General features: G+C 41.4%; 3 protein-coding genes across 3 annotated transcripts; 1 reads left to right on the forward strand and 2 right to left on the reverse strand.

Moving 5' to 3' along the window:
- Positions 1-946: 946 nt before the first annotated feature.
- On the reverse strand, positions 947-3,368 carry smim8 (small integral membrane protein 8). Its single transcript, XM_039666191.2, has 2 exons — positions 2,938-3,368; positions 947-1,529 (listed from the first exon to the last, which is right to left on the reverse strand). The coding sequence occupies exons 1-2, from the start codon at positions 3,079-3,081 to the stop codon at positions 1,371-1,373; spliced, it is 303 nt and encodes a 100-aa protein (XP_039522125.1). The 5' UTR covers positions 3,082-3,368; the 3' UTR covers positions 947-1,370.
- Positions 3,369-5,988: 2,620 nt separating this feature from the next.
- On the forward strand, positions 5,989-10,407 carry gjb7 (gap junction protein beta 7). The gene is made up of 2 exons (XM_039666187.2): positions 5,989-6,225; positions 8,472-10,407. The coding sequence occupies exon 2, from the start codon at positions 8,486-8,488 to the stop codon at positions 9,278-9,280; it is 795 nt and encodes a 264-aa protein (XP_039522121.2). The 5' UTR covers positions 5,989-6,225; positions 8,472-8,485; the 3' UTR covers positions 9,281-10,407.
- Positions 10,408-12,274: 1,867 nt separating this feature from the next.
- znf292b (zinc finger protein 292b) lies at positions 12,275-26,155 on the reverse strand. Its single transcript, XM_039666177.2, has 8 exons — positions 25,956-26,155; positions 22,494-22,648; positions 22,343-22,421; positions 21,937-22,072; positions 21,647-21,849; positions 21,327-21,463; positions 19,918-20,059; positions 12,275-19,826 (listed from the first exon to the last, which is right to left on the reverse strand). The coding sequence occupies exons 1-8, from the start codon at positions 26,115-26,117 to the stop codon at positions 12,873-12,875; spliced, it is 7,968 nt and encodes a 2,655-aa protein (XP_039522111.2). The 5' UTR covers positions 26,118-26,155; the 3' UTR covers positions 12,275-12,872.
- Between the last annotated feature and the right edge of the window lie 429 nt (positions 26,156-26,584).

Genomic DNA, 26,584 nt, shown 5'->3' on the forward strand with positions numbered 1-26,584 from the left:
ACTATTTGTAAATATAATAGGTATGATAAGTTACAAACCCAGTCAGTATTGGAGAAAAAAAGAGAAACATATAAATCTTCACTGTTGAATTATTTCCAATTCTTTAGCAAATACAATTGTGTCAGTGCATTTCTTATTATCTATACATTTAAGAGACTGAACATACAACATAAAATCAGCCAAAGAAACCTTTAAACAAGGGTTAGAATTATTAAATTTACTTTTATAAATGTGAAATGTGCCTAATAAAATCATAAGATTAATCATAACATTTACAGACGTATAGTTTTTGACTCAAAATATATAATAACATCTTTGGTTGTTAATACACAATTATGACCTGATTTTCCCAAAATTATTGTTGTGAGGGTTGTGGTGAGTGCCGTCATTGAGGAGCAACACTGCCTCCTGCTGGACACACACACACACACACACACACACACACACTCGAGCCTCGCTGGGCTTTCAGATCCGTTTCTGTCCACTTCAGTCCAAATCCAAGTGTGTGAACTGAATCTGATCTAAATATGGAATTACACAAAAAGCAAATGGCGACTTAAATATTTCACAATTTGTGCGTTATAACTCGCAATTTCGAGTTTATATCACACAATTGTGAAAAAAGTCAGAATTGTAATGCTGGGCGTACACCAAAAGACTTTGAAAAGATTTAGAAAAGACTTTATAAGATTATCAGCTCACATCTAAAGACTTTGGGTTCAGAGTTTTTAGTCTCAGACTAAAGATTTTACAAACACTGAGTGAAGTAACAGCAGTTTGTTCAATCAGACAATCACACACACACATGACCTGAGGTTTGATCACATGACTGTGCGCATTAGTACAACTGAAGACTGACTGAACCACACACACTCTCTCTCTCTCTCTCTCACATACAAACACACACAAAGCTAACTGAACTCTCAACTGAAGATTCAGTCACGTAAACAGTCTCAAAAATATTTTATTGAACAATCAGTGTTGAACAGACACAGGCAACTAACAGTGAAGCTTCAAATGTGTTTCACTGTTCTGTCCATTACCTCTAATACACAATTCTTTTAAAAGTGCCTTAACACGGACATATTTGAAAATCATGTTTAAAGCCTGACCGTTTCACTAAGGAAAGATTATAAATATATGACACATTTATCAGCTAAATGTAATTTAACACACACACACACTGTATGAAATAAAGGAAGAGAGCAAGACTTTCACTATACTGACATATCCACTTCATGTTTATAAATTATTCATGTGTGATGTATGTGAGGTGCAGTGATGATGATGATGATGAAGGTCAGTCCCATCTGGAGGTCTTCCTCCTCATGTATCTCTCTCTGCAGTGATGATGATGATGATGATGAAGGTCAGTCCCATCTGGAGGTCTTCCTCCTCATGTATCTCTCTCCGTCGCTGTCCACGGCCTCGTACAGCGTCTGGTCGCTCTCTCTGATGGCGTGCAGATACCCGATGTAGCCCACACACAGTGTGATGCTCAGCAGACCCATGGCCATCACCACCTTATTCTGCAGGAGAGAGGAACAACAGCAGAGAACACGGTTACATGATGACATCATCAGATCAATGATTAACCTGACCATAATTAATCACGCAAATTACAGGATTGTCCTTTAAAGGAGTAGTTCACTTTAAAAAAAACTTTAGCTGATAATTTACTCACCCCCATGTCATCCAAGATGTCCATGTCTTTCTTTCTTCTGTCGAAAAAAAAATTAAGGTTTTCGCTCATTTAATAAATAAATAACAAAGTTTAAGTTTTATAAGCTCAAATGCTCGCCTTGCTCTGTTCTGTGTGACTCTCCTGTTCGAACTCTTCATCAAAATGAACAAATCTTTTTCCGAGTCAATTCGTTCACAGAATGAACCAAATGACTCAGAAAAAGATTTGTTCATTTTGATGAACGAGTTCGAACAGGAGAGTCACGAACGCGCATCACAGAACCGAGCAAGGCGAGCATTTGAGCTTATAAAACTTAAACGTTGTTATTTATTTTTTAAATGAGTGATCGTTTCGCTTGATAAGACCCTTATTCATCGTCTGGAATCGTTTAAAGCCCTTTGAACAGTTTGCACTGAAAGTGTCTTTTGGACCTTGAACCGTTTGGTCCCCATTGAAGTCCATTATATGGAGAAAATCCTGGAATGTTTTCATCAAAAACCTTAATTTCTTTTCGACTGAAGAAAGAAAGACATGGACATCTTGGATGACATCGGGGTGAGTAAATTATCAGCAAAAGTTTATTAAAAGTGAACTACTCCTTTAAGTTTATATTTATGTGTGTTTCTACATCTAATTTATATAGAAGTATAATTATTATATTATTATTTATTGATTTATTTTAATAAGAACGTTCACATTAAAATGTCTTGGGAACTTTTGTTTCATGTTTTCATTTATTTTTGTTCCTGAATGACTTTTCTCTTTTATGTATCATGTTTTATTTTTCTCAGCCTTTCAGTGGTTAAAATTCATCAGTTTAATTAAGTTTTTAAATCAAAACAAAAGGTAAGATGAATAAACCATTTCAGTTTTTATGGTGTGAATTGTGAAAATTAATTACGTTATTCTCGTCCATCAGCTGTAGTCTTAACTATAAAAATTTAAAACATATGAATTCACAATTATTAGTAATATATACTCAAAATTGTGACATACTACTAAGTAATCGAAAGTATGATTAAAAAGCCGAAATTAAAACAACGACTGTCGTACTTTGTAATATCATAATTTCGTTATAGTTATAATTTCGGTTTGCTGTCATCTTTCGACTTCATAATCATGATTTACACCTCATAGAAACGACTCGTCATGTCAGCTGATTTTGAGCAGCGATGGTGTGTTTCTTCTGTTGTGTGTGTGTGTGTGTGTGTGTGTGTTTGTGTGTGTGTGTGTGTGTGTGTGTGTTCACTCGCCGGCCTGATGAAGAGCTCGGGGTTGACGGCGCGGAACAGAGAGGTGGTGTTGAGGCCGCGGAGGCCGGGGCTCCTGTAGCTGCTGTCCGGCTGCCGAGGGCCTGATCCCCCGCTGCCGCTGCCGTCCTGCGGGGGGGTCCCCATCTCCTCTCACACACACACTCACTCTCTCACACACTCACAGCTGTCGAGCGGAGCGCAGAAATCACAGCCGAACACACGCTGAACGAGAGTAAACACTTCTTCTTCTTCGAGGTCTTCGCAGCTCTCCTCCACATGTCGCATTACCGCCCCCTGCTGTTCTGTGGTTAAGCCGCTTTATTTTAGTCTCCGTTCCTCCCTCGCGCACTGTCTGCTAATTCTATTCATTCACAGACCTGATATTATGTCCATGAATTTCATTTATTATTGCCATGCCCTCCACCCTTTATATCTCGTCACGTGTCCTTCTGTGTCCTTCAAGATATTTTGTCCCACAGGAAGACGAAAGAAACACAGCGCTCTCTGCTGTCGATGAGTGTGAAGGGATTTCATCTTTTTATAATGATGTTATGAATGATATCTTTACTCATGAAAGTATATATCTGCATTTTAGCATATATCTATCGCAAACATTCCTCTACAAGATTAAACCCCCTGCATTATTAATCAATATATGGCTGTATATTGCGTATCTAAATAGAGTTAAAGACAATAAGACAATGTTTAGACAATATTAATAGACAATATTTTATTTGACATTCCATCAATAGTCTGACACAGTTCAGGGCAAACGGATCACAATCAGACCTTGATCAGCTCAACAGACTAGAGTCCTTATATCTCTCTATATTATTATGTTTTAGATTATATTCCAATGCGTTGTTCTGGTTTTTCCTCTTTATTTACAACAATACTTGCACTGGGAAATAAAGGCAGAGCTTTCATGTAAAGCCCATAGAGTTGATTATGTTTCCTGTTGACATTAGATTGATTTCATCAGTGTGTGTTTATGAAGCTTCAGTCCGAGTGTTTAAATGTGTTATTGAGCAATCATTAATGTGCATTTAGACACCGTCTGCGAGCTTTTTACCTTGTTCTTATTGCTTTCTGTATGTTGATCTGGTATATATACTCCTTTTGCAGCTGATTTGGTTTATACCACGATGGGAAACTGCCAAATATTTTCAACCAATTTAATTGTCAACGGATATAAACTCTATATAAAGGTAAGATGAGTATTTTTCATTTTATATTGACCAAGTGCTTTTGTGTAATTGCAAAAATCTGAAATATGTATAAAGTGATGAACTTAACGAAGCCAGCCGAACTCCCGCAGATAAACAGCTACAGACTGAAATGACAGTATTGCCAGTTAACTGTAGTGTGTGTGTGTGTCTCCTATCTGGCACACACACCTGAGGTCATGGAGGATCTCAATCAGGTGTTGAACAGTCGAGACACGTCACGGGGACCCGGACCGGAAGCACTGCGCTACTGTATGTGCTGTCTGCTTTAGCACACATGACCAGCCGAATACGTGGACACAGGGCCCGGAGAGGCCGGCTGGATCATCAGTTATTCAAGCTCAAACAGTGCGAGGTGTGTCATTAAAACTGCATGTGTTGCCGGTCGTGTTACTCTACACCAGTGCTGGTGTGAGAGATGAACACACACACACACTTCACACACATGCAAATGACTGATCAGGGATCAGACTGGAAAAACACTTCACTTTATCACATATGACTCTATGGCTGTTCAGGAACAACATCTGTGGAACAATGCACACACACACACACACACACACACACACACACACACACACACACACACACACACACACACCTGTAATGCTACTTCACTACTAAAGGCAATCTGTACTTGAGTTCTGTTAAACATGAATACTTCTACAGTTACTCACATTCACATTACAATACACACTCACCTAAAGGATTATTAGGAACACACACTAATACTGTGTTTGACCCCCTTTCACCTTAACTCTACGTGGCGTTGATTCAACAAAGTGCTGAAAGCATTCTTTAGAAATGTCGGCCCATATTGATAGGAGAGCATCTTGCAGTTGATGGAGATTTGTGGGACGAAGCTCCCGTTCCACCACATCCCAAAGATGCTCTATTGGGTTGAGATCTGGTGCCTGTGGCGGCCATATTGGTACAGTCAACTCATTGACATGTTCAAGAAGCCAATTTGAAATGATTCATGGTGCATTATCCTGCTGGAAGTGGCCATCAGAGGATGGGGACATGGTGGCCATAAAGGGATGGACATGGTCAGAAACAATGCTCAGGTAGGCCGTGGCATTTAAACGATGCCCAATTGGCACTAAGGGGCCTAAAGTGTGCCAAGAAAACATCCCGCACACCATTACACCACCACCACCAGCCTGCACAGTGGGAACAAGGCATGATGATCCATGTTCTCATTCTGTTTACGCCAAACTCTGACTCTACCAACAGAAATCGAGACTCATCAGACCAGGCGACATTTCTCCAGTCTTCAACTGTCCAGTTTTGGTGAGCTCTTGCTTTTTCCTATTTGTAGTGGAGATGAGTGGTACCCGGTGGGGTCTTCTGCTGTTGTAGCCCATCCGCCTCAAGGTTGTGTGTGTTGTCTGCATACCTCGGTTGTAACGAGTGGTTATTTCAGTCAAAGTTGCTCTTCTATCAGCTTGAATCAGTCGGCCCGTTCTCCTCTGACCTCTCGCATCAACAAGGTGTTTTCTCCCACAGGACTGACCCATACTGGATGTTTTTCCCTTTTCACTCCATTCTTTGTAAACCCTAGAAATGGTTGTGTGTGAAAATCCCAGTAACTGAGCAGATTGTGAAATACTGAGACCAGCCCTAATAAGTAGACATTATTAGTCTAAAAAACACTAAATTCAAATGCTGGCATTTTTAGCTGAGAGTATTTTTGTTTATTTTTTGTGCACAAAAAGTATTCTCGTCGCTTGATAAACTTCAGATTGAGTCACTGTAGACACTCAGACTATTTAACAATGTGTGTGCTGTGGATGGAGGCCGTCAGGAACACGTCTGAGCGGTTTGCACTGCACTCGACGCTGTTTACACTGCTAACACTGCCGGTCATGAGCTCAGCATCTCCCAGCTCAGCCGTCTGATTGGCCGCTCGCTCATCAGCTGGTAGAGCTTCCCTGACTCCAGAGGCATAGTTACCAAACAGGTGGGGCTCCGGCGGCAGGTGTGTTTGACTATCAAATAGCATTCACAGAGGAGAGACGACGGCGGCAGGGATCAGGATCAGGATCACACTACACCACAGGTGAGGACTTCCTTATCAGCTTAAAATGCCTTTTGCCTTTGTTAAGAGAACTATTACACATGTTTGGTGAAATAATTCTGATTCTGAAACAGTTTTATGAAAATGTTACTTCTGCATGTTCTCTAAATGTCAACTCTTAATGTATTAAAACATTTTTTTCTCTCATGGTTATGAGAACGCGACAGGAACCTTCCTTTTATCATTCTGTAAACAGGAACGCTAGTTTTGAATGTTCCCTAAAACAAGAAACAATTACAAAATATATAGCTATTTTTTGACGTTTGTTCCAGAAAGTTCTGCTCTGAAAACATGTGTGCAACAAGTACAACTTGATATCTGTCGAGGATAGTGCTCTTGCTCTCGTACAACGGTCCACGTTAATGATTCACACTTAAAAATAAAGGTTCCCTTTCACAGCAATGCCATTGAAATAACTATTTCTGGCTGAACAGTTCAGTAGAATAAATTAAAAACGTGTTTTAATAATCTAAACGACCTTCTGAAAGGTTCCACAGGAGTGAAAGGTTCTTCAAGGAACCATCAATACCAAAACAGAACATTTCCCCCTTGATTTGACATTAAATACCCCTTTTTTTGTTCCCCAAAACCTTTCATAGCTATTTTAATCTTCTTTTTCCACTATAAAGGACCTTTTGAGCAACGGAAAGATTCGAAGAAAGCTAAAGATTCTTCAAGGAACCATCGATGCCAATAAATAACTAGTTTTCCCCTGATTTGCCATTAAAGGGTTAGTTCACCCAAAATGAAAATTAAGTCATTAATTACTCACCCCCATGCTGTACCAACCCCGTAAGTTCGTCTTCGGAACTCAAATGAAGATATTTTTGATTAAATTTGAGAGGTGGATCACTACCACATAGACTGCCTAAGGGGTCGAAACTTGACGAGAGTTCGAGAGATTTCCACGACGGATGCGCGAGAACTTAACAAGAAGTAGTAGAAGAAGAACGTCCTCTTCTCAGTTCTCGCGCATGCGTCGTGGAAATCTCTTGAACTCTCGTCTCAGGCCCCGTCCACACTACTGCGTTTTCGTTAAAAAACGAATACGATCTCCGTCCACACCAGCGTTTTATCTGCGTATTAGAAATGATGTCCGTCCACATTAAAACGACTGAAAACGCTGATCACGTGACCATTCACCAACACTGGGCATGCGCGTGCCGGTCAGGGATTGACGAATCAGGGAAGGATACGTCATGACTGATAACACCCAATCATAAAACATTTCTGAAGTCCTACGTTTTGTCTCGACCACACACTAAATCGGAGATTTTAAACGCAAAACGCAGCTGCAGCGTTTCTAAACTTCTCCGTTTTAGGTCTTCATTTTTCCCATTTTAGACTGGACGGGAGGTGCAAACGTAGCAAAAGGTCTCCGTTTTTAAACAAAAACGCAGTAGTGTGGACGGGGCCTCAGGCCTACAAGGAAGAAAAGGAATAGTTGAATGAAGTTGTTATTTTTGTTTGTTTTTTTGCACAAAAGTATTCTCGTCGCTTGATAAACTTATAGTTGAGCCGCTGAAGTCACTTGAATATTTAAACATTTTCTTCATTGACTTTCTGGGCCGTCAAGTTTTAATCCCTTAGGAGCCTATGTGGTAGTGATCCAGCTCTCAGATTTAATCAAAAATATCTTCATTTGTGTTTCGAAGATGAACGAAGGTCTTACGGGGTTGGTACAGCATGGGGGTGAGTAATTAATGACTTCATTTTAATTTCTGGGTGAACTAACCCTTTAAAGAACCATTTTTTGGTTCCCCAAAGAACCTTTCAGTTTTCAGTTCCTAAAATAAGTATTTTGACCATCTTCTGCAACAGAATGGTCCACAGGAGTGAAAGGTTCTTCAAGGAACCATCAATACCAATACAGAACATTTCCCCCTTGATTTGACATTAAAAACCCTTTTTTTGTTCCCCAAAACCTTTCATAGCTATTTTAATCTTCTTTTTCCACTATAAAGGACCTTCTTGGGCAACGGAAATATTCCAAGAAAGCTAAAGGTTCTTCAAGGAACCATCGATGCCAATAAATAACTAGTTTTCCCCTGATTTGCCTTTAAAGAACCATTTTTTGGTTCCCCAAAGAACCTTTCAGTTATCAGTTCTTAAAATAACTATTTTGACCATCTTCTGCAACAGAATAATCCACGGCTCTCCATGGAGGCACTATGCCCCGTTCTCGAGAGTGTGTATGACGGCCGCGTAACTCTGAGTTTCCTCCGCAGCGGCCCGATGAAACATGAACTGGGGGTTCCTGGAGAATGTGCTGAGCGGGGTCAACAAGCACTCGACGGTGGTGGGGCGGGTGTGGCTCTCCATCCTCTTCGTGTTCCGCATCCTGGTGTTCGTGGCCGCCGCCGAGCAGGTGTGGAAGGACGAGTTCAAGGACTTCGTGTGCAACACGCAGCAGCCGGGCTGCGAGCAGGTGTGCTTCGACCACTTCTTCCCCATCTCGCAGGTGCGGCTGTGGGCCCTGCAGCTGATCATGGTGTCCACGCCGTCGCTGCTCGTGGCGCTGCACGTGGCCTACCGGGAGCACCGAGAGAGCAAGCACAAGAGGCGGCTGTACCGGGACAAGGGCAGCATCGACGGAGGCCTGCTCTTCACCTACATCATGAGTCTGGTCCTCAAAACCAGCTTCGAGGTGGCCACCCTGCTGGCCTTCTACTGGCTGTACAGCGGCTTCCACGTGCCCCGGCTGCTCCAGTGTGAGGAGAGCCCCTGCCCCAACACCGTCGACTGCTACATCGCCAAGGCCACGGAGAAGAAGATCTTCCTCTACATCATGGGCTGCACCTCCATCCTGTGCATTGTGCTGAATGTGGTGGAGATGCTGTACATCGTGTCCAAGACGTGCTGGAAGTGCTTCAGCAAGAGGTACGCCCCGGTGCGGCCTCCCTCCACGCCCACCTCCAAGGAGAACGGCCTTCACCCGGACAGCCTCAGGCTCGGCTCGCCACAGCTTCAGTCCGTGTCCAAGGAGAACGGCCTTCACCCGGGCCGGCCGGACAGCCTCAGGCTCGCTGCGGCCTGAACACTGCGGCGATACTCATGCTGAACAAACCTGTGCTTTTCCACTGGTGCCTCAAATGCATGAGCCGCTATGACAGAATGCACTATTAAAGGGGAAGAGTGAGCACTTCCCATATCTTTAGTTGCATTGTATACATTTCGTGTCATTTGAGTTAGAATCTATGCAAATTAGACAAATGTCCTCATTCTTGCAAACCAAGGTCAAAACACAACCCAGATGGCTTTGAATGCAGGTTTATCTGAAGTTACTCTACAACAGTGTTTAGAGCTGAGAGTCAAATAAGTTAATATATTGTTGGAGCTGTAAAGGTCATGGTAATACAGTCAACATTTGAAGTGGATAAAAACCTTTCATCAAAGTTTTAAACAATACCCGCTCTTGTCTTAGCACAACTTTGAAGAACTTTTTTGATCCACCTCAAATGTTGACTTCTGTATTAATAGATTAATTTTTGTATGATAAACAATTGTGCTAATGTCTAATGCAAACCCAGAAGCACTGGATTATACTGCACTTATTTGAATACTGCTTCTTTTTCATGTCTAAAATAAACATCCTTGTCAGATAACGTGGGAAACTGAGTGGCTTGAGAACTCGCTGTAAAAGTGATACCCACTAGATATGACGAGCTGACGTATACAGAAGGGTCTTATTTAGGGATAAACGATTTATCCAACACTACATTGAAAATGTGGCTGATATATTTAAGCCTGTAAATAAAGGATTATTTCCTTCAGCTGAGACGGTTCAGATGCGCACTGTTCTCCATGATGTTTTTGAATTGCTTGAAATATGTTTGGAATCACTTTAAAATACAGTCAAGTGCAACACAAATCTGTCATATGGTTCACACACCTTGGTTAACTTTAAATTCAAGGACCTTTCAAGGACTTTCCAGGTTCAACAACCCTCAAACTGAAGGATTAATGTGGGACACATCTGTTGTCCAACAAATAACATTTGTTGCAAAACAAAACAACAAATAACACTACCTCGCGCAGAAAACACTTAAAGGGATACTCCGCTTTTTTTGGAAATAGGCTCATTTTACCACTCCCCCAGAGTTAAACAGTTGAGTTTTACCGTTTTCGAATGTTTTCAGCCGATTTTCTGATATTTAGAAGAGTATCACTATCCAGACAGTTTCTGGTCCCATTGACTTCCATAGTAGGATACTATATGTATGGAAGTCAATGAGACCAGAAACTATCTGGTTACTAATATTCTTCTAAATATCAGAAAATCGGCTGAAAACATTCGAAAACGGTAAAACTCAACTGTTTAAGGGAGTGGTTAAATTAGCCTATTTCCAAAAAAAATGTGGAGTATCCCTTTACGTAACGCGTAAATGCACGTAACTAATGTAAATCAAGCAAGCTAGTATGTAAAGGCCATGAATTGTTGGTAAAATATTAATATTAGCCTATATAAAATACAAATAATTTGGATTTTATTCCAGATAACTTCTTGCACAAAACAAATTTAAGCATTGTCAAGGACCTATATCTATGTATATTTATTTTCAAAAACTTTCCAGGGCCTTGAATATTTTTTTTCAGATTCATAAACTTTCAAGGATTTCAAGGACCCGAATTATGAGAACATCATTATAATTGTATGATTGGCACATGAGACTTCTGTTTTCATACCCAGGCACTGAAAAATTAAATAAAAATTAGGATTTAGATTTATCAGCCAATATATCGGTTATCGGCTTTCAAATATAAATAATTATCAGACAAAATGTTCATATCGGTGCATCCCTAGTCTCATTCACCCTTGTGTCAGACTCTAAAATCTATTCATCTATCAATGTATTATAAACAATGTGTTTGTATGATAATGGCTTTTGTACTGAGCTAATCATATTTTCCAAGAATTTCAATAAAACACTGTTTAACGTGTAAGCTGTAGTGTCACCGCCCTTTTTTTGAATAGACATATATAAACTTATACATTTTGCAGACATATATAAATAAACTTATATGGTTGTAATTCAAGAATGCTTTGGAACATAGATGTAAGATTGGTCTCGTTTTAAAGAAGACATTTGGCAGATTTTTGTAGAAGTGAAATAAATTATGAAAGTGAAGTAGAAAAAAAGTTATAGAAGTTTGAGTTTATGGAAATAAATGTAAAATAATTAATTATTCATATTTTATATAAAATATATATTTTCAAAACCTGGGCGACTAAAACTGCAGGAGAATGAAAAGTAAAATTCTGAACAAGTTTAAAATGTTAATATCTCAGTACATGAGCTTTCAGTGAGATGTTGTTTGGGCGCAGTACCGAACGCTTCCACTAGGGCACAACCAGACTCCATTACTGCCCATATAAGGGCACCTCCATTTCCATACATGTTTTGAGTGATCTGAACCATCATTTCCACAATTTTCATACAATTTATGAAGTAGGCATCCTATTCAGAAGTAGTACGGGAAATTCAACCTCTAAGAAACATACAAAGAACACGCACACTGCCACATTTATATTTAAAACATTTTCAGACCTTTTTTTTCTAAAATAATTGAATCAATGCAATCTTTTGAAATCTTGGCATGAAAACAAACTGAGGTCTCTACCATTTTTTCATGATTTTTCACTATTTCAAAATACCGGTCTGAACACACCTTAGGAGTATGAAAATATTCTTGCTGCAAATTGATATATTACAGCTACTATGCAATCTATTTTGAAATTCGGTTGAAAATATGGAAAATAGAGATTGTAAGCTTTTAAATGACATATAGTTTGTCAATATTATTTAAAGTTTTTTACGAAGATATTATTGTTATAAACATATAATGGAAAAATGTACCACCTGTGGGACGGTGATCGTTAGGACATAATCTCTAAAAACCATGTTTACATTATAATGTCCCTGTAACTCTATGCATAACCATGTATTCAAGAAAACACAGCATTATATTGGCCACCTAATCTCTCATAAAATCATACGACTGTGCCTTTAAGGACGAGACCAACACGGAGTAACAAAATGCAAGCTGTATTAAATTGGTTGCTATTGATTAACATACAGACTGCTGGTGGCAGTAGTTGATCAAAGCGCCACACACAACATTGTTGACAAATTTCCGATTTACAAGGACCAAAACAGTTACGAATTATTACACAGCACTACATAACATCTGAATTGATAATAATTCACTTTCAGCTGGATAGAAAAAGAGTCCAATGGAATATTAAAAAGTACGAGTCTATACAATACTCAAAAAAGGAAATAAAAAAAAAACTCCAAAGGCAACAGAAATGTGCTGAACAGCTTCATAAGGACGAACATGCTTTAGAGGTATTTCATCATCTACTGCAACTATAAAGTGAGCTTAAACTTACACAGTTCTGTTAAGTAATAAACATCGCACTAGGGGGCATTTAAGATGTGGGTGTAGTGTATTTCAGATCACAGAACGTCCCCACAGCTCCTCGACAAGCGACCATCTTACAGCAGTCGCGTCAGGATAGAGGTAAACCACCTCCAGTTAAAAACTAATGATTGGGCACTGGTTTGCAGCAAGTTCATCACCACATCCATCCTGAGTTCAGACAACATGACACGAGGGTCTGTACACTAGTTGTCTTTTTCAAGGATCACTGTGGGTCGCATTTCATGAAGCTGCTTAAGAAGAATTTCAAGGACATCGGAAAAAACTTTTTGCACCTCAAATGTGACATTGCTGAGGGAGGTCAACTTCTGGGGATTTTTAAACTCCACAAGCTTGACGACATCTCTCGAGTGCAATTGTGCGTCAGATCGTTTGCACACGACTGTCGCAGTCTTTAGGTGGAAAGCAGTCTGCAGTCTTTTGTGCGAACTTCCGTTCAGCGGTACCGTTGCCTTTCTCTTATGGGACGTCTTTGTTTCCTGGAGGAACTGAAGAAAGGACACCTCAAATCCAATGGGCTTGAACGAACTCAGCAGTGTGTTCTGACCAGACACGTCGTCCTGTGTCATGGTAGCGCTGGAGGACATGGAATCGGTGTTCAGGTCCACATAGTTGACTGCACAACTCCTCGCAGTCCTCGGTCTCGTCACCCTTTTAGGGCCCAAGGACTTCTTCTTTAAACAGTCGATCTTGCGCGGACGCCCCCTCCGTCGCTTGACCACCACCGATATCTCCGAGCAGGTGTCCGAAGGCTTGCTGTCTGACAGATCGACGTCCTCCGTGCTCTCCTTCTCAGACGTGGGCTTGGAGAACTCGGACTCGCTCTGGCCCACCTCAGCGACCTCATCGTTCTCGGTCGTCTCAATGGAGCTCTCCTCGGACTTGTCCGTGTCGTCGCTCCGGGAAGCGATGCGCTTGTACTTGGACCGGGGTATCTTTTTACAGTAGATGAAGTTGCTCCTCTGCTCTTCCAGGTACTGCTTTGGGAGCCCATGCTGAAGGTAATGTTTCATTATATTTCGCTCAGAACTGGTCACCGTTTCGCAGCCCTTGATCATGCAAGCGTACTGCAGTTGTAAGCGCTTCGTGCACATGGCGGCGGCCTCTTCCTGGGTTTTCAAAATAGGTTTCCCATACTTAGTCCAATTACTTTTATTAGTTTTTCTCTTTTTAAGAGCTACCTTCTTGATGGCTAACTTCTTGATAGCTGCCTTCTTGATAGCTACCTTCTTGATAGCTACCTTCTTGACGGGTTTCTTGTTAGTCTCCCTGTTTTCCTTCTCGACAACTTCAATCTTTTCACACTTCCTGGGACGACCCAGTTTAATCCCACTCCCGCCTTCCCGTGGGTTCATGAGCAGCCGTTTGTACACCTCTTGGTGTTTCTTCATGGTGTGCCGCAGTAGATTTGAGCGTGTGCTATAAGCGCATTGACATCCTTCCACCTGGCATCTGTACATCCCTTCTATGGGCTCAACTTTTGAGGGATTGGTTTGTTTATGCTCTTTGTCGACATGGCTGATGTATTTCCAGAAAGCAGTGAAGGTCTCCGAGCAGTTTGGCTGATCACATTGAAACCTGCCTAGGTTGATACTGCACAACCAGGCACCTGCTTTCTCAAGGGTTAACTTGTGGAGAAGAAGGTAGTGCTGGAGCAAGTCTGTAACGGACTGAAAAATGCGGGAACAGTCTTTGACTTGACACCTGAGCTCATCCACTTCCTTCATGTCCACGTCCAACTTGTCTTCACTCTCCTCATTTCCATCCTTGTCCTCGACCTCCTCTTCGCTCTGTTCATCTTGGCTGTTGACCTCAAATTTAGGCAAAGACGACTGATGCACGGCTTTATAATGCAGGATCAAATTCTGTTGGATTGTAAAAGCTGCCACACAGCCCTGGTGAACACAACGATAAGGTCTATAAGGACTAAAAATGTCATCGATCTCTGCTTTTTTATCTTTTGTTTTTTTGGGAGATTCTTTTGGCTTTGCCACTCGAGGCTTGCTAAGTTTGGGCCTTTTGTCCAATGACTGATTTAACGTCTGTACTGGGGCACAAGGATTCTGGGTAAAAGGAGCAATGGGCAGTATCTCTTTTAGTGGCGACACATGGGTTTGACCAAAAACAGAAGACTTTGTGGGAAACCATCCCTTTGCGTTCGGATCCATTCTTGGAGTCACCGAAGAACAGCCAGACACGATCACCGAAGGCTGAACAGCCAACTGAGCTTGCGGAGTTACTGTATGTGTTGCCAATGCAGGACCTTCGACTTGAGGCACAAAAGAAGGTTTCTGGACTAGCAACGGAACAATGCAACGTGACTTTTTGACATTAAATTCTCTCTTGATACCTGAAGAACATTTTGCATCTTTCGGCGGTTTGCGTGCATCCACACGTTGAATTTTTTTAACTGGTTTGGGGGTTTCTGACACCGCACAAGGGCTCCCTGCATCACTATCCAGGAGTCTGTGAATGGGCTTAGGCCTAATTTTCATCCGCTTTATTTGTTCCTGTGAAAAGTTATGAATTGACACATAATGGGCTTTGAGATTGGAGTTGCGTGTGAAGGCCTTGGAACATTTTTGACACTCGAAAGGGGCAACATTAAACTGGTCTTTCATTTGACTTAACATTTTATCGGTGTAATTGTGGACCTTGACAAGGTGTTTAAAAAGTGCATCTTTCGTCATGCAACTGTACTTACAACCATTAGTGTCACATACAAATGGTTTCACATAAATTGGTATCTCCTTGGGTAACTCATTAGGTTCTGGTTGTGGCTTATTAGGCTGTGCTTCACTCACTGCAGGAACGGCCACAGTTTCGGTAACCTCACTGATTTCTCTGTCTAGGTCAAGATTCTCGAGAGCTTTTTGGAGTTCCAACACTTCATCCACTTCGGTTGTGGGCATATTGCTGGACTGATCATTGACCCCACTTCCCGAAGGAAGAGACGAAACAGGGTGAATTACGCCATCATTTGGACTCATGTCACCCAATTGCGAAACTGCCTCGACAGGGACTTCGGCTGTGTTTTCCACGGGTTGCAGCTCACTTTGAGGTGCATTCTCAATCAAGTTTGAGGCATGTTGTGGATCCCCGATGTCAGGACTTGCTACAGACATTTGCGAGTAGGAACTGTCAACACTTGATCCACGAGGCAAGCTGCTTTTTTTGTAAAGGTCTCCAGCCAATATCTGTTCACGTAGTCTTTCTTTGACGCTCTTTTCAGACACCAGGTTTTGAGCAAGACTTGCCATGGCTGCCAGAAGTCCATCATTTGACAAGTCACTTGCACTGTCGGTTGTTCTTTCCTTGATGTCTTTCATTTTGTTTAATGTTTCAGCTTGTAGGATTTGACTGACATGATCTGATGAACCGCTATTCAGGCTGGATGTGGATTGGTCATCAGCCAACAATTGAGAAAGAAGAGGATCACTGACATTGTCACTAAACAGTGGGTTAGACATCTCAGAATAACTCGCTTGAAGCTGATGTTTGACACTACCAGTATGCTGTATGACACTAGTTTCAGACATACGGCTGCCCTGTGGAGCATATGGACCACAGGGGTTAGGAACCGTCAGCTGTTGTCCAGAACTCACACAAATATTTGACGGGCTCTGCTTGAAGACACCCCCCGTCTGTTTGCCATTGCTGTTATAGGTGCCATTGGCTTGGGGAAAAGTGACATTTGGGTATAGTTTTGGATCAAGAGGGCCCTTACTCTGTGGCAAGTTCACATATGAAGACGGTGCTGGATGGGGCGAGTTAAGAAGATCAAGAAATGAGCTGGGGAGGTCCGCTGTCAAGTCAGCTTCATCAAATGGTTTGCAATGAGCCCGTTTTGACAAATGTCCTCCCAGAGACTTAGGACTCGGGAATTCCCTATAACACCTGCAGCAAATGAACTTGCCATCTTTAATAATCGCAGGCCATTTCGTTCTTTTGCTTCGTTTAATCTTTTTGCTGCCTTTATCATTGGAAACATTTCCAGTGTTATTCTGACAACTTGGAGAACTGCTATTTGAAGGGGGAGTTTCATTGATCTGAAGTGGTAAACCTAGTGGTAAAGCTGTGTCGCTCTCCAACTTCACCACACACTGACTATTAGTTACTGAAGCGAAATTATCATTTGTTTGCCGTGTGTAATCTGCGGGAGAATCTTTAGAAACGGAATTGTTCAAGCGGTCATTGAAAGAGGGCAAGACCGACATTTGAGCAGATCCCAAATTTGTGTCTACTACTGAATTAGGGCCGATAATTTGCTGCGGTGGACTGAGATTGCCGACTGCATGTATACTTTCATCTGAGGTGCCATTGAGTTTTTTAACACTGTCTGCTGGGTAAACATTGGTATTATTCTGCGGCTGAAGAGTAGTATAGCTCATACCTCTCTTCTGTGCGTCCTCACTAGAAGCTGCATTCATGCGAGTAAATTGACTGCTAGAAAGTGTGTTCATTGACTGAGAATTACAAATCTGCTGCTGGAGTATTGAATTGTTCCTAGGGTCCCACAAGTGGTCTGCTGCCATTTGAGACGGATTTGTACTATTTCCAAGCTGAGAGAGCACAATGGGATCTAATATATTGTCCATTTCATTGGTACGGATATGCCCTGGGGAAGCAGTGACTTGAGAGGAGACAGAAGGGTAGTTGGGGTTCTGTGGGGCAACGGTGCAGTTGGTTGGGTAGGGAGGATGCTGGCTTAGGAGATTCGGTGTCTGAACACCAGGGCAGGCGACTCTTTGACCCAACTGCTCTTGAGGACTCACAACTGAATTGAGGCTTCCGTTCACAGGAACAGATCTGAGCGTGGATGGGACTGCAATATTGTTCTTCTTTGCAAGTTTCCACTGTGTGTAAAATTCAGGGTGAACAGCCCTCATGTGCTTAGTCACACTTCTGTAAGAGCTATAGTCTCGAGTACACGTTTCAAAGGGACATTTGTGTCTCTCTTTGTTTTTCACCACTTGGACAACATTCACGTCTACTGGCTTCACCGGTACTTTGTTCTCCAATACTTGCCCATTATTTGGCATGGAGGCCATTTGTAGAGGAAGGGTCTGAGAAACAGGAGGAAGCATCTGACCCAAAGAAACAAGTGGTGCTGCATTGTGGCAAGTCTGCGCTGGAGAGGCCATGTTGCTGCTACTACACAGGCTCGGATATGACGTTTGAACCGGGGCTAAAGGATTAGGACCGAACTGCGGGAATACTCCATTATTATTGTTGTATAATGGCGTAGTACGTGAATCAGCTGTCTGCAGCTGACCATCAGTTGGTGGGACAGGCAGAAAGTCTTCTAATACACTCTGGTATGAAGATGTAGACGGCATGGGATCTGAATCACTCATCAAGGCCTCCAAAAGAGATTCCTCCGGTCTATGCTGAATTATGTGAGGCGCTTGAGTTCCCACAGACTGGCCCAAGAGGTCATTGATCTCCGGGATTTGCTGTTGGATGGGATGTTGTTCAGGTTTACTTGTCCCAGAATGGACACACCCTTGAGTGGAAGCTGCAAAAGCGCTACTTAGCATATTTTCAACAGAATGCTTTATCCCCATGCCAGATGGACGATCCTCTTGAGATCCTGTGCTGTTTTCATTGAAATTTGAGACAGGCAGAGCAGAGTCCTGATCTATTGGTTTGGAGTGGTCTGGATGAGGTTGAATACTTGGACTGTCAGTGCCTTGGGCTTCCACTTTTATGACATGACTCTCAGCATGGAGGTCTAACTCGGTCTGTGAATGAAACACTTTACCACAGTCTGGTGCTTTGCAGGTAAATGTTTTGTAATGCTGTGCCTCATGATCATACAGTCTGTAGGCTTCGTGGAAAATCTTGCCGCAGCCTGGAAACATACACTTAGCCTTGAAGACTGGATGGTCTTTCTTATGCACGATAAGTTCGGCATTGGAGTCAAAGCTGGCTTTGCAATTAAGCTGTATGCAAATGTATGGTTTGGTGCCACAGTGCACCTGTAGGTGATCATTTAAGTGATCGACACTGACAAACTGACGACGGCAATACTGGCACACCACTTTTGTGTTCTGCATTTCAAGGAAGCACTTGGCATCCTCATTGTCGCCATGATCTTTCACATGGGAAACAAGATTTCGGAAATATTTAAACCCCCTCCTGCAGCTTTGGACCGGACAAATATTCCCATCACAACTGTTTTTGAAGTCCAAGTAATCAGAGTCATTGGCAGCTCCATTACTAAGCTTGTTGGATTGCCCAGCACCACTGTTGTTTTTTGTCTTGTTTTTGCGCCCCTGGTTTTCACTGTTTTTAGCTTTCAGGGCGGCTATGACAGGAGCAGCCGTTTTGGGGTTCGATAATTGCTTGCTAGTCTTCATTGCAGCAAGGCGCTCTTTGCAAGAAAGTTTAACATGCGATGCAACATGTGGTTCAAGGGTCTCTTTTGTTTCAAAGGTCTCTAAACATATTGGGCAGCTGTAGGATCCATCTTTGAAGTGAGTCTGCGCATGACGCACTATTCGGTGACCGAGAAACTCCTTATCGCATAAAACGCAGTACTGCATGTAAGCCTGCCAGTTTCTAAACCTTGCCGAGACGAATCCTTTCCCTCTCAACTTTTTCAACTCTCTGTTCTTCTGCTTCTGATCTTCCATTTCATTTAGTTCATTGGTTGTATCCAGAAAGTGCTGTGAGACATCCTTGAACTCCTCACTAAAGATGCCGGTCTCTTCCCCTAACTCCTCAGGGTCACCGTCGTTCAGTTCATCAATGGAGGACACAATTGAGGCCTCTTCGCCCATTAGACCCAAACAGTGGCGCTTTAATGCCTTCCAGTTCCAGTACTCGGGGTCAAAAGGCCACAGGGTTTTGAGGACTAAAAGGAGCTCACAGCGCAGCGAGTTCGATACCGGCAGGTCTTCCTCATCTAGCTTCTGGTCTGGCTCGTTGTAAAGAGTTTCCACCGCGTAGTAAGAGTCCACGGTTGGCTCCAGGAGAAACTCTGTCAGTTGGCAGGCTCTTTTGACCTCCAGGTCAGAGGGTAAGAGGCAGGAAATGGTTTTGCAGACAGTGGCCTTGGTGTTCCCTTCGCACGATTCCAATCGCAGAGCTCGTATGCAGATCTCAACACAAGTCGAAAGTCCAACTTTGTCCATCTATTGATTCGGAAAAGGAGTATTTAGTTTTCAAGATAGATGATGACGTATAATATTAACAGCAAGAAGGCGAGAAAAAGAACCGGCTCACCTCTGACTGGATGACTTTGATGAAGAAGAGTAGGTGGAACACAGTTTTAGACAGAAATGACATCTGACGGCATCTGTCCAGAAAGCCTTGATCTGAAGGCTCTAGCCGCTTGAGCAGTTTTCCCCAGAACAGAGTCAACTCCCTGCCAAAGATTACAAACAACGTCCGTCAAATTATTTATAAATAGCACACTTTAAATTAAAAGGACTTTTTAACCCCTTAACTGTCACCGTCCCGGTACGCCTATCTTTACTTCACTATATTTCTATTAAATCTTAATCTAATTATGACAAATTATATATTGTTGGAAAAGTCTAAGACTTCTAAATAAACTTTCCACCCCTGTTTCGTGTTACAAATTATGTAGGAAGAGTAATTGATGAATTTATGACAAATAAATGAGTGCACCACCAAAAATTTTGACCTTTGTCACAAAAAGTCGATGCACCCACTTTTAATCATTGAAACTTCTGTTTTTATGCTAAAAGTTCATAATAAAACATAATCTAGTATTTTTCAATAAAAAATAATAATATAATATTATCCTCTAAAAATTATAATATATATATATATATTATCCTCTAAAATATAATTTTTTTATCGCCTTTTTTATTATATAACATATTTTAGTAGTTATCATAAATTAGGTATCATTTGAAAGCTTATAAACTCAGAATTCATCCTGTGAACACCGTTTTATAATTGAACGTTGCGTTACCATAGAAACCGTACTTATTTTATCAGGCTCCTTCCCTTTTGGGCATCATATTTCATAATTTACTATCAAAACCTTTTCTAATCTGGACAAAACACATATTGTCAGAAAGGTCTGAATCTCAAGGTTCCAAATTTTGTGACAAAAGTGATATTTGGACAGAAATTTATTAATTTGTTAAGGCAGAATGTATACAACTAAATTCAATGGAATTCAAAGGCACCCGGTGGCTATTTTTGGTACTACGCCTAAACAAAATCTCATGGGAACTTCAATTTTTGTGATATCAACTTCAAACTTGGAACATAACTTGGTTAGATTTATGGCTTTGATTTTATAGTAATTTTAGAGTAAAAAATATTTTGTAAAATATATATTTTATATAAAATAAAAAATATATAATAAAGTATATTTGATTTAAACTTCCATAACTTTTTCATACTTTCATTTTTGGAAGTGTTTTCACTTCAGCAACATTCTGCTGAGTGTTTCCTTTAAAACAAGACCAAACTTGGATATGTATATTCCAAAGCATTCTTTAATTACAACCATTTAAGTGTGAATAGTGCATTTTAACCCCCATTCTCAAAAAGGGGGGTGACAGTTAAGGGGTTAAATAGTTGCAGCAAATTCATATTGGTAATTTCCCAATTCTACGCTGATTTTACAAGGATTGGGAGCATATGTGACTTGCCAAGCACAGTAGGTATCCTCCTGTAGAATCTGACGGGTCAAAAACCCAGAACACAACGTGAATGCAGCTTTCTCGTCACCATCCGCCTCAAGGTTGCAAATCATCTCTAGAGCGTCACGACAGTCCACTTTTGAGAGCTGAAAAGGAAGGGAAAAAAATCGCAGGTGTAAACCCTATAAGCTGACAATCATTATATTTTACAGCCCTAATTCACACTTTAATGCAGTTGAACTGTACTGGCTTGATACTTGAATACTTTTCATAACCGTTAAAGAGGAGTGGTGAGATGCAGAAACAGAAGCATGTTCTCACTATCTTACCTCTTCCATGATGAGTTCCTGCGGGGCAACAGTGCACAGACACACCAGGTACATCTGCTTAAAGTGGCCCTTCTCCTCGAACTGCGAGAGCTCGGCACAGGCCTTGGCCAGCGACGCCGCCTGATCCACACAGCTCTGTTTGATCAGGTGCTTCACTCGCATCCTCAGGAGCGTTGGTCCTTCCAGGGCCAGGAACTCTTGCACTGGACAGAAAATAAAAACTCAACGCTTGCGTAAAGGACAGGCTGACAGTAGCCGGACGAGAGCGACAGTAGTGTGCGGGTCCTCACCGGTCTCCTGCGCGGGCGCGTCACGGGCCAGGATGGCCTGCAGTGTGGGATTGGCCCAGACCCCGGGCTCTCGAGCGATGGTGGAGAGGATGACGAGGTGATCGATGCCCTTCTCCTGCACAAGAGGATGGGCGATCTACACAGGCACGACAGCACACAAAATAAACACTAGTACATCACAGCAGTGTTTCTGCAGCAACTACCAATGTTTCCTATAACATCTGACGTTAACTTTTAACGTTGAGAAAGTCACATAAACCATGAGAAATCTGATGTGAATAGGATTTCAAACCACATATGCATGTAGCTTGAGATGCTTTGTAAAAATCGCATTTTATTGTTCACATTAGCCATCAATCGGATATGCACAAAAATCAGCTTTGGACTGTCAGTCTGGTGAATATACCTGGACAGAAGACCTGAACCTGTCCCACAGTGCATCTGGGATATTCCTGGGCATGGAAATCAGCAACTCAGCACAACTCCTGCAGAAGAGAGGCGACAGAATGAACTCCAGCGCCACACCAGCATTAGCACATTAGCGAGAGCACACTTACAGCGCCAGCCTCTCCAGGACGACGGGCACCTTCTCGCAGTGGGCCGAGAGCAGCGGGCACACCTGTGCGAAGCTCAGCAGAGCCCGGATGTAGACCTCCAGCATGGGCAGCGGCTCCTCCTCCACCCGCCACAGCCCGCCGTACTCCGCCAGCGCCTGCACACACACACACACACACACTCTTTCAGCTTGGGCCGATGCCAGCCGTAACGTCACACTGATGTTCATCTCTCGGACTGATCTGGTGGGGTTTTCCTTACAAATGCTCCACGAAGGCATTATTTATGTCTTTTGGGATGCAGTTGGCTTATATATTAAAAATATGAAAATCACAAATATGACGAGCGCTCGTGCAGGCGGCCGTGAGCGACTCATTGGTTACATGTACTTGCATCTCAAAATGTTTTTATAACACAAAATTAATGCAAACACAGTCAGTTATATCTTAAACCAACGGGACAAACCACATTTACAATTTTAAAAGAGATATACATGCATTAGTGTGAATGCAGCTTATCATATCTAAACTGAGGGGAAATCACTCCAGCTCTTGAATGAACAACATTCAGACAGCCTACTGTTAAATACTTATGCTTGTATTGCTTTTTTTTTTGTTTTATACTTTTATATTTGTTTATGTAGCCTATTTAAAATTCTTAACATGTAATTGGTTTAATCAAATGAGATTATAATATGAAGAGTTCAGATGCAAAAGCCTCTAAGTGCCATTTGAAATTTTCTTCTAAAATGACCATTTTTATCAAGCTTGTATATTTAAGTTCAGTGATTTCACTTAAATGGCAATTAATAGGTAATCTTCATTGCCATTTAAGTGAAATTACTGAACTTAAATATACAAGCTTGATAAAAATGGTCATTTTAGAAGAAAATTTCAAATGGCACTTAGAGGCTTTTGCATCTGAACTCTTCATATATATATTCTTTTTAAAGTATGTATTTTTACACATGAAATTAAATAGATATTTTATTTTACACTTTAAAAAAAAAAAAAAACAACTAGATCGGATCATGAGCTGCCTAAAGATTCCCATCCCTACTGTTGGATTTATTGCTTGTCTTTGTCGACTAATACAGAAGGTAAAGAACTTAAAAAATGATCGCATATTAAATCGCAATCGCAATATTGGTAAAAAAAAAAAGAAAATCACAATGAGATTATTTTCCATAATCGTTCAGCGATGATTGGACGGGTTAGCTCATTTATAACTATACATAAGAGATGTGCACGAGTCCTCAGAAATGTGATAATCTGCAGATATACACTACCGGTCAAAAGTTTGGGAAGCAAAGATTTGTGTTTTTAAAAGAAATGCTCACCAAGGCTGCATTTATTTGATTTTTTTTTTTTTTAATTGTCATTAAGTGTTTTCTATGAGAACATATAGTAAAGTGTAATATTATTACTCCAGTCTTCAGTGTCACATGATCCTCCAGAAATCGCTCTAATATGATGATCTGATGCTCAAGACACATTTATGATTATTATCAGTGTTGAAAACACTTTTTTTTTTTACTTTGATGAAAAGAAATATATATTTCATTCTTTTGAAATATAATGTTTTGACACATTATAAATGTCTTTAGTTTAACTTTCGGTCAATTTAATGCATAATTTTATTTCTTGATTCTGATTGGTCAAACGCTGTGCTTTATTCATGATAACACTATGGCCGCGTCACCCAACTCCTCTATGCATCACTGCGGTTCCTATGTTGTGTTTATTTGAGCTTTATGCATATTAGAATAAAAATGTTAAAAATCCTAATCACTCAGAATGGCCATCAAAGGCAGAGCCGAAGCAGTGATTTCTGCCTTTTTTCTTTCTTTTTTTGGCATTTATATTATATTCCATTATTTTTTTCTCTACTAGTATTTTTATTCTTGTATTGCATTTTATCAAAAGCCCTTATTGTTTTGAATTGGTCGTGTATTGTATTGCATGTATTGCATTTTTACTAAAAAAGCCCTTCTAGGGACTAATGTTGTAAATTAGCTTTGGCTAAAAACATTGATACATGCATCAGATCACTATCAAAGTGTATCTATGTTATCTGTATCTGTCCCTATCTAAATAAACTATAATAATAATAAAACATTTAACCAATTCATTCGGTTCACATGACGTCACTGTAGCTTTGTGCCGCCATCTTCGCGACCGACTCATTGATGCCTTTTTCCCAATTGGATATGAAGATAAAAAGGTAAGACGAGATGTTTTATCAGGCTGTTGTTTCTTACATTAGACATCTTTAAGTGGACTGAGAAACACACTGGGCCTCTTAGGAAGTGCATGAAGCCATGATTATATATTTGGCTACTACTAAACACACACAATTACGTCCCGCGGCCCGATGGACACGCATCTGAACAACACTGAGACAACTATTCACAACTAACACTAAACCACTGCTGCTACACTACAACACACACGTGCGTCTCATCGAGAGCATGACCAGACTCTAAAGGTCAGAGGTCATCGTTGGGGGATGATGGACATCATACAGTCCCATTTCACTGCGATCACAAGTTATATCTGCATAAATGAAACTTGAGTAATGAACAATGAAGATAATTACACTGTTAATCACAACTACAGTCCTACAGTGCATACACACACACCGGCACTGACACAACACACCCCTGAGTTAGGAGAACATGAGTAAAAACTCAGACTTATGATAATAATTCATTATGCTTTTCCTCGTCAATCAAAGCGCTTCACACAGAAGGGAGGATCTCCTCCTCCACCAATGATGGAGACTGCGTTCAGAACAGCACATCTACAGGCAAACTAGCACTGATCTAGTAATTAGAAGCAGATCTATTAATTAATCGATTATGTTGCTCACATTAAGATGTTCTAGCACAACATAATCTGCCACTCGCCGCATATAATTATAGATGGGCAGATTATTATAGTGATGTGCAGTGAGATTACAATGTTGGTGTTGTGATCTGCCAACACTGCACATGATGATCATGATGACCGATCCTGTGAGGAATCGGTGTGTGTGTGTGTGTGTGTGTACCGTTACAGTGTTGATTAGCAGTGCAGTGATTAGCATCGAGACACTGAGGTTAGCAATAGATCATGATGTCGTGGGTGTGACATATGATGTTGTGTAGGATTATGAGAGTGATGTGCAGTGTATGATGGGTTATAATACTGTTATTGATGATGATGATGATGATGGTGGTGGTGGTGGTTCTGCAGTTGTGCGCGCGCGCGCTGCGTGCTTGTTTACAGTCCTGCGTCCGATTCACACACACTCACTGATTCAAACACACAACAACGACGCGGAATAACAACGCGACCCTCTGTAAACGCGTTAGGCCAGCACAGCAGTGTGTAAACCCGTCGAACACGCACTGAAGCAGCACTTGTCCTCCGCGGGACCTGTGTTTATGAGCGAGCTGGATGTGGATGTGAATGCGCGCTCACCTGACAAAACTCGTAGCAGTACTGCGACGCGCGCTCGGCCGGAGACTCCTGGCTGCTCCTCAGGGCCGCTGCGGCGTCCTCCAGGCGCGTTGCGAGCGCGTTCAGAGCGCTGGAAGCGTCGCTCTGCTCACCGCGGTCCTGCTCGGCCTCCTCGTCCGCCATCTTCACTTCCAATTCCGCCGCGTACGCACAGCGCGTCACGTGACGCCAAATCACTGTGCGTGCTGACGTACTGGCCGAGTCACGTGACCCCGCGCTCGCTCGGGGGAAACTCGGGGGAGATTTCACAGTTTCACAAAGAAAGCTAAAAAACATCTAGAATTTGTACCATGTTTATTATTTGTTCTCAATATGCTTTTCTTTTAATAGTTTTCAATAGATAAATAAGGCTTCTTTACAGAAAGTTTGTTAAATGTGTAATGTAATACAAAAGTAGACACATTTCAGAAATATTATCATCCAGATGAAGCCTATGTAGAATATCAATTATAGCATGTCAGTTTTATTTGAAAATATGTTAATGCTAGGAAATGATTATGAAAAATGTGAGAAAATTGGTGTACCACAAGCCTGGAGGAAAGACCTGAAAAACATTCAAATTCGTTCTGATTTTTTCAAAAGTCTTTTTA

This window comes from Pimephales promelas, chromosome 13 (assembly GCF_988280905.1).
Source record: "Pimephales promelas chromosome 13, fPimPro1.hap1.1, whole genome shotgun sequence".
NCBI lineage: Eukaryota > Metazoa > Chordata > Actinopteri > Cypriniformes > Leuciscidae > Pimephales > Pimephales promelas.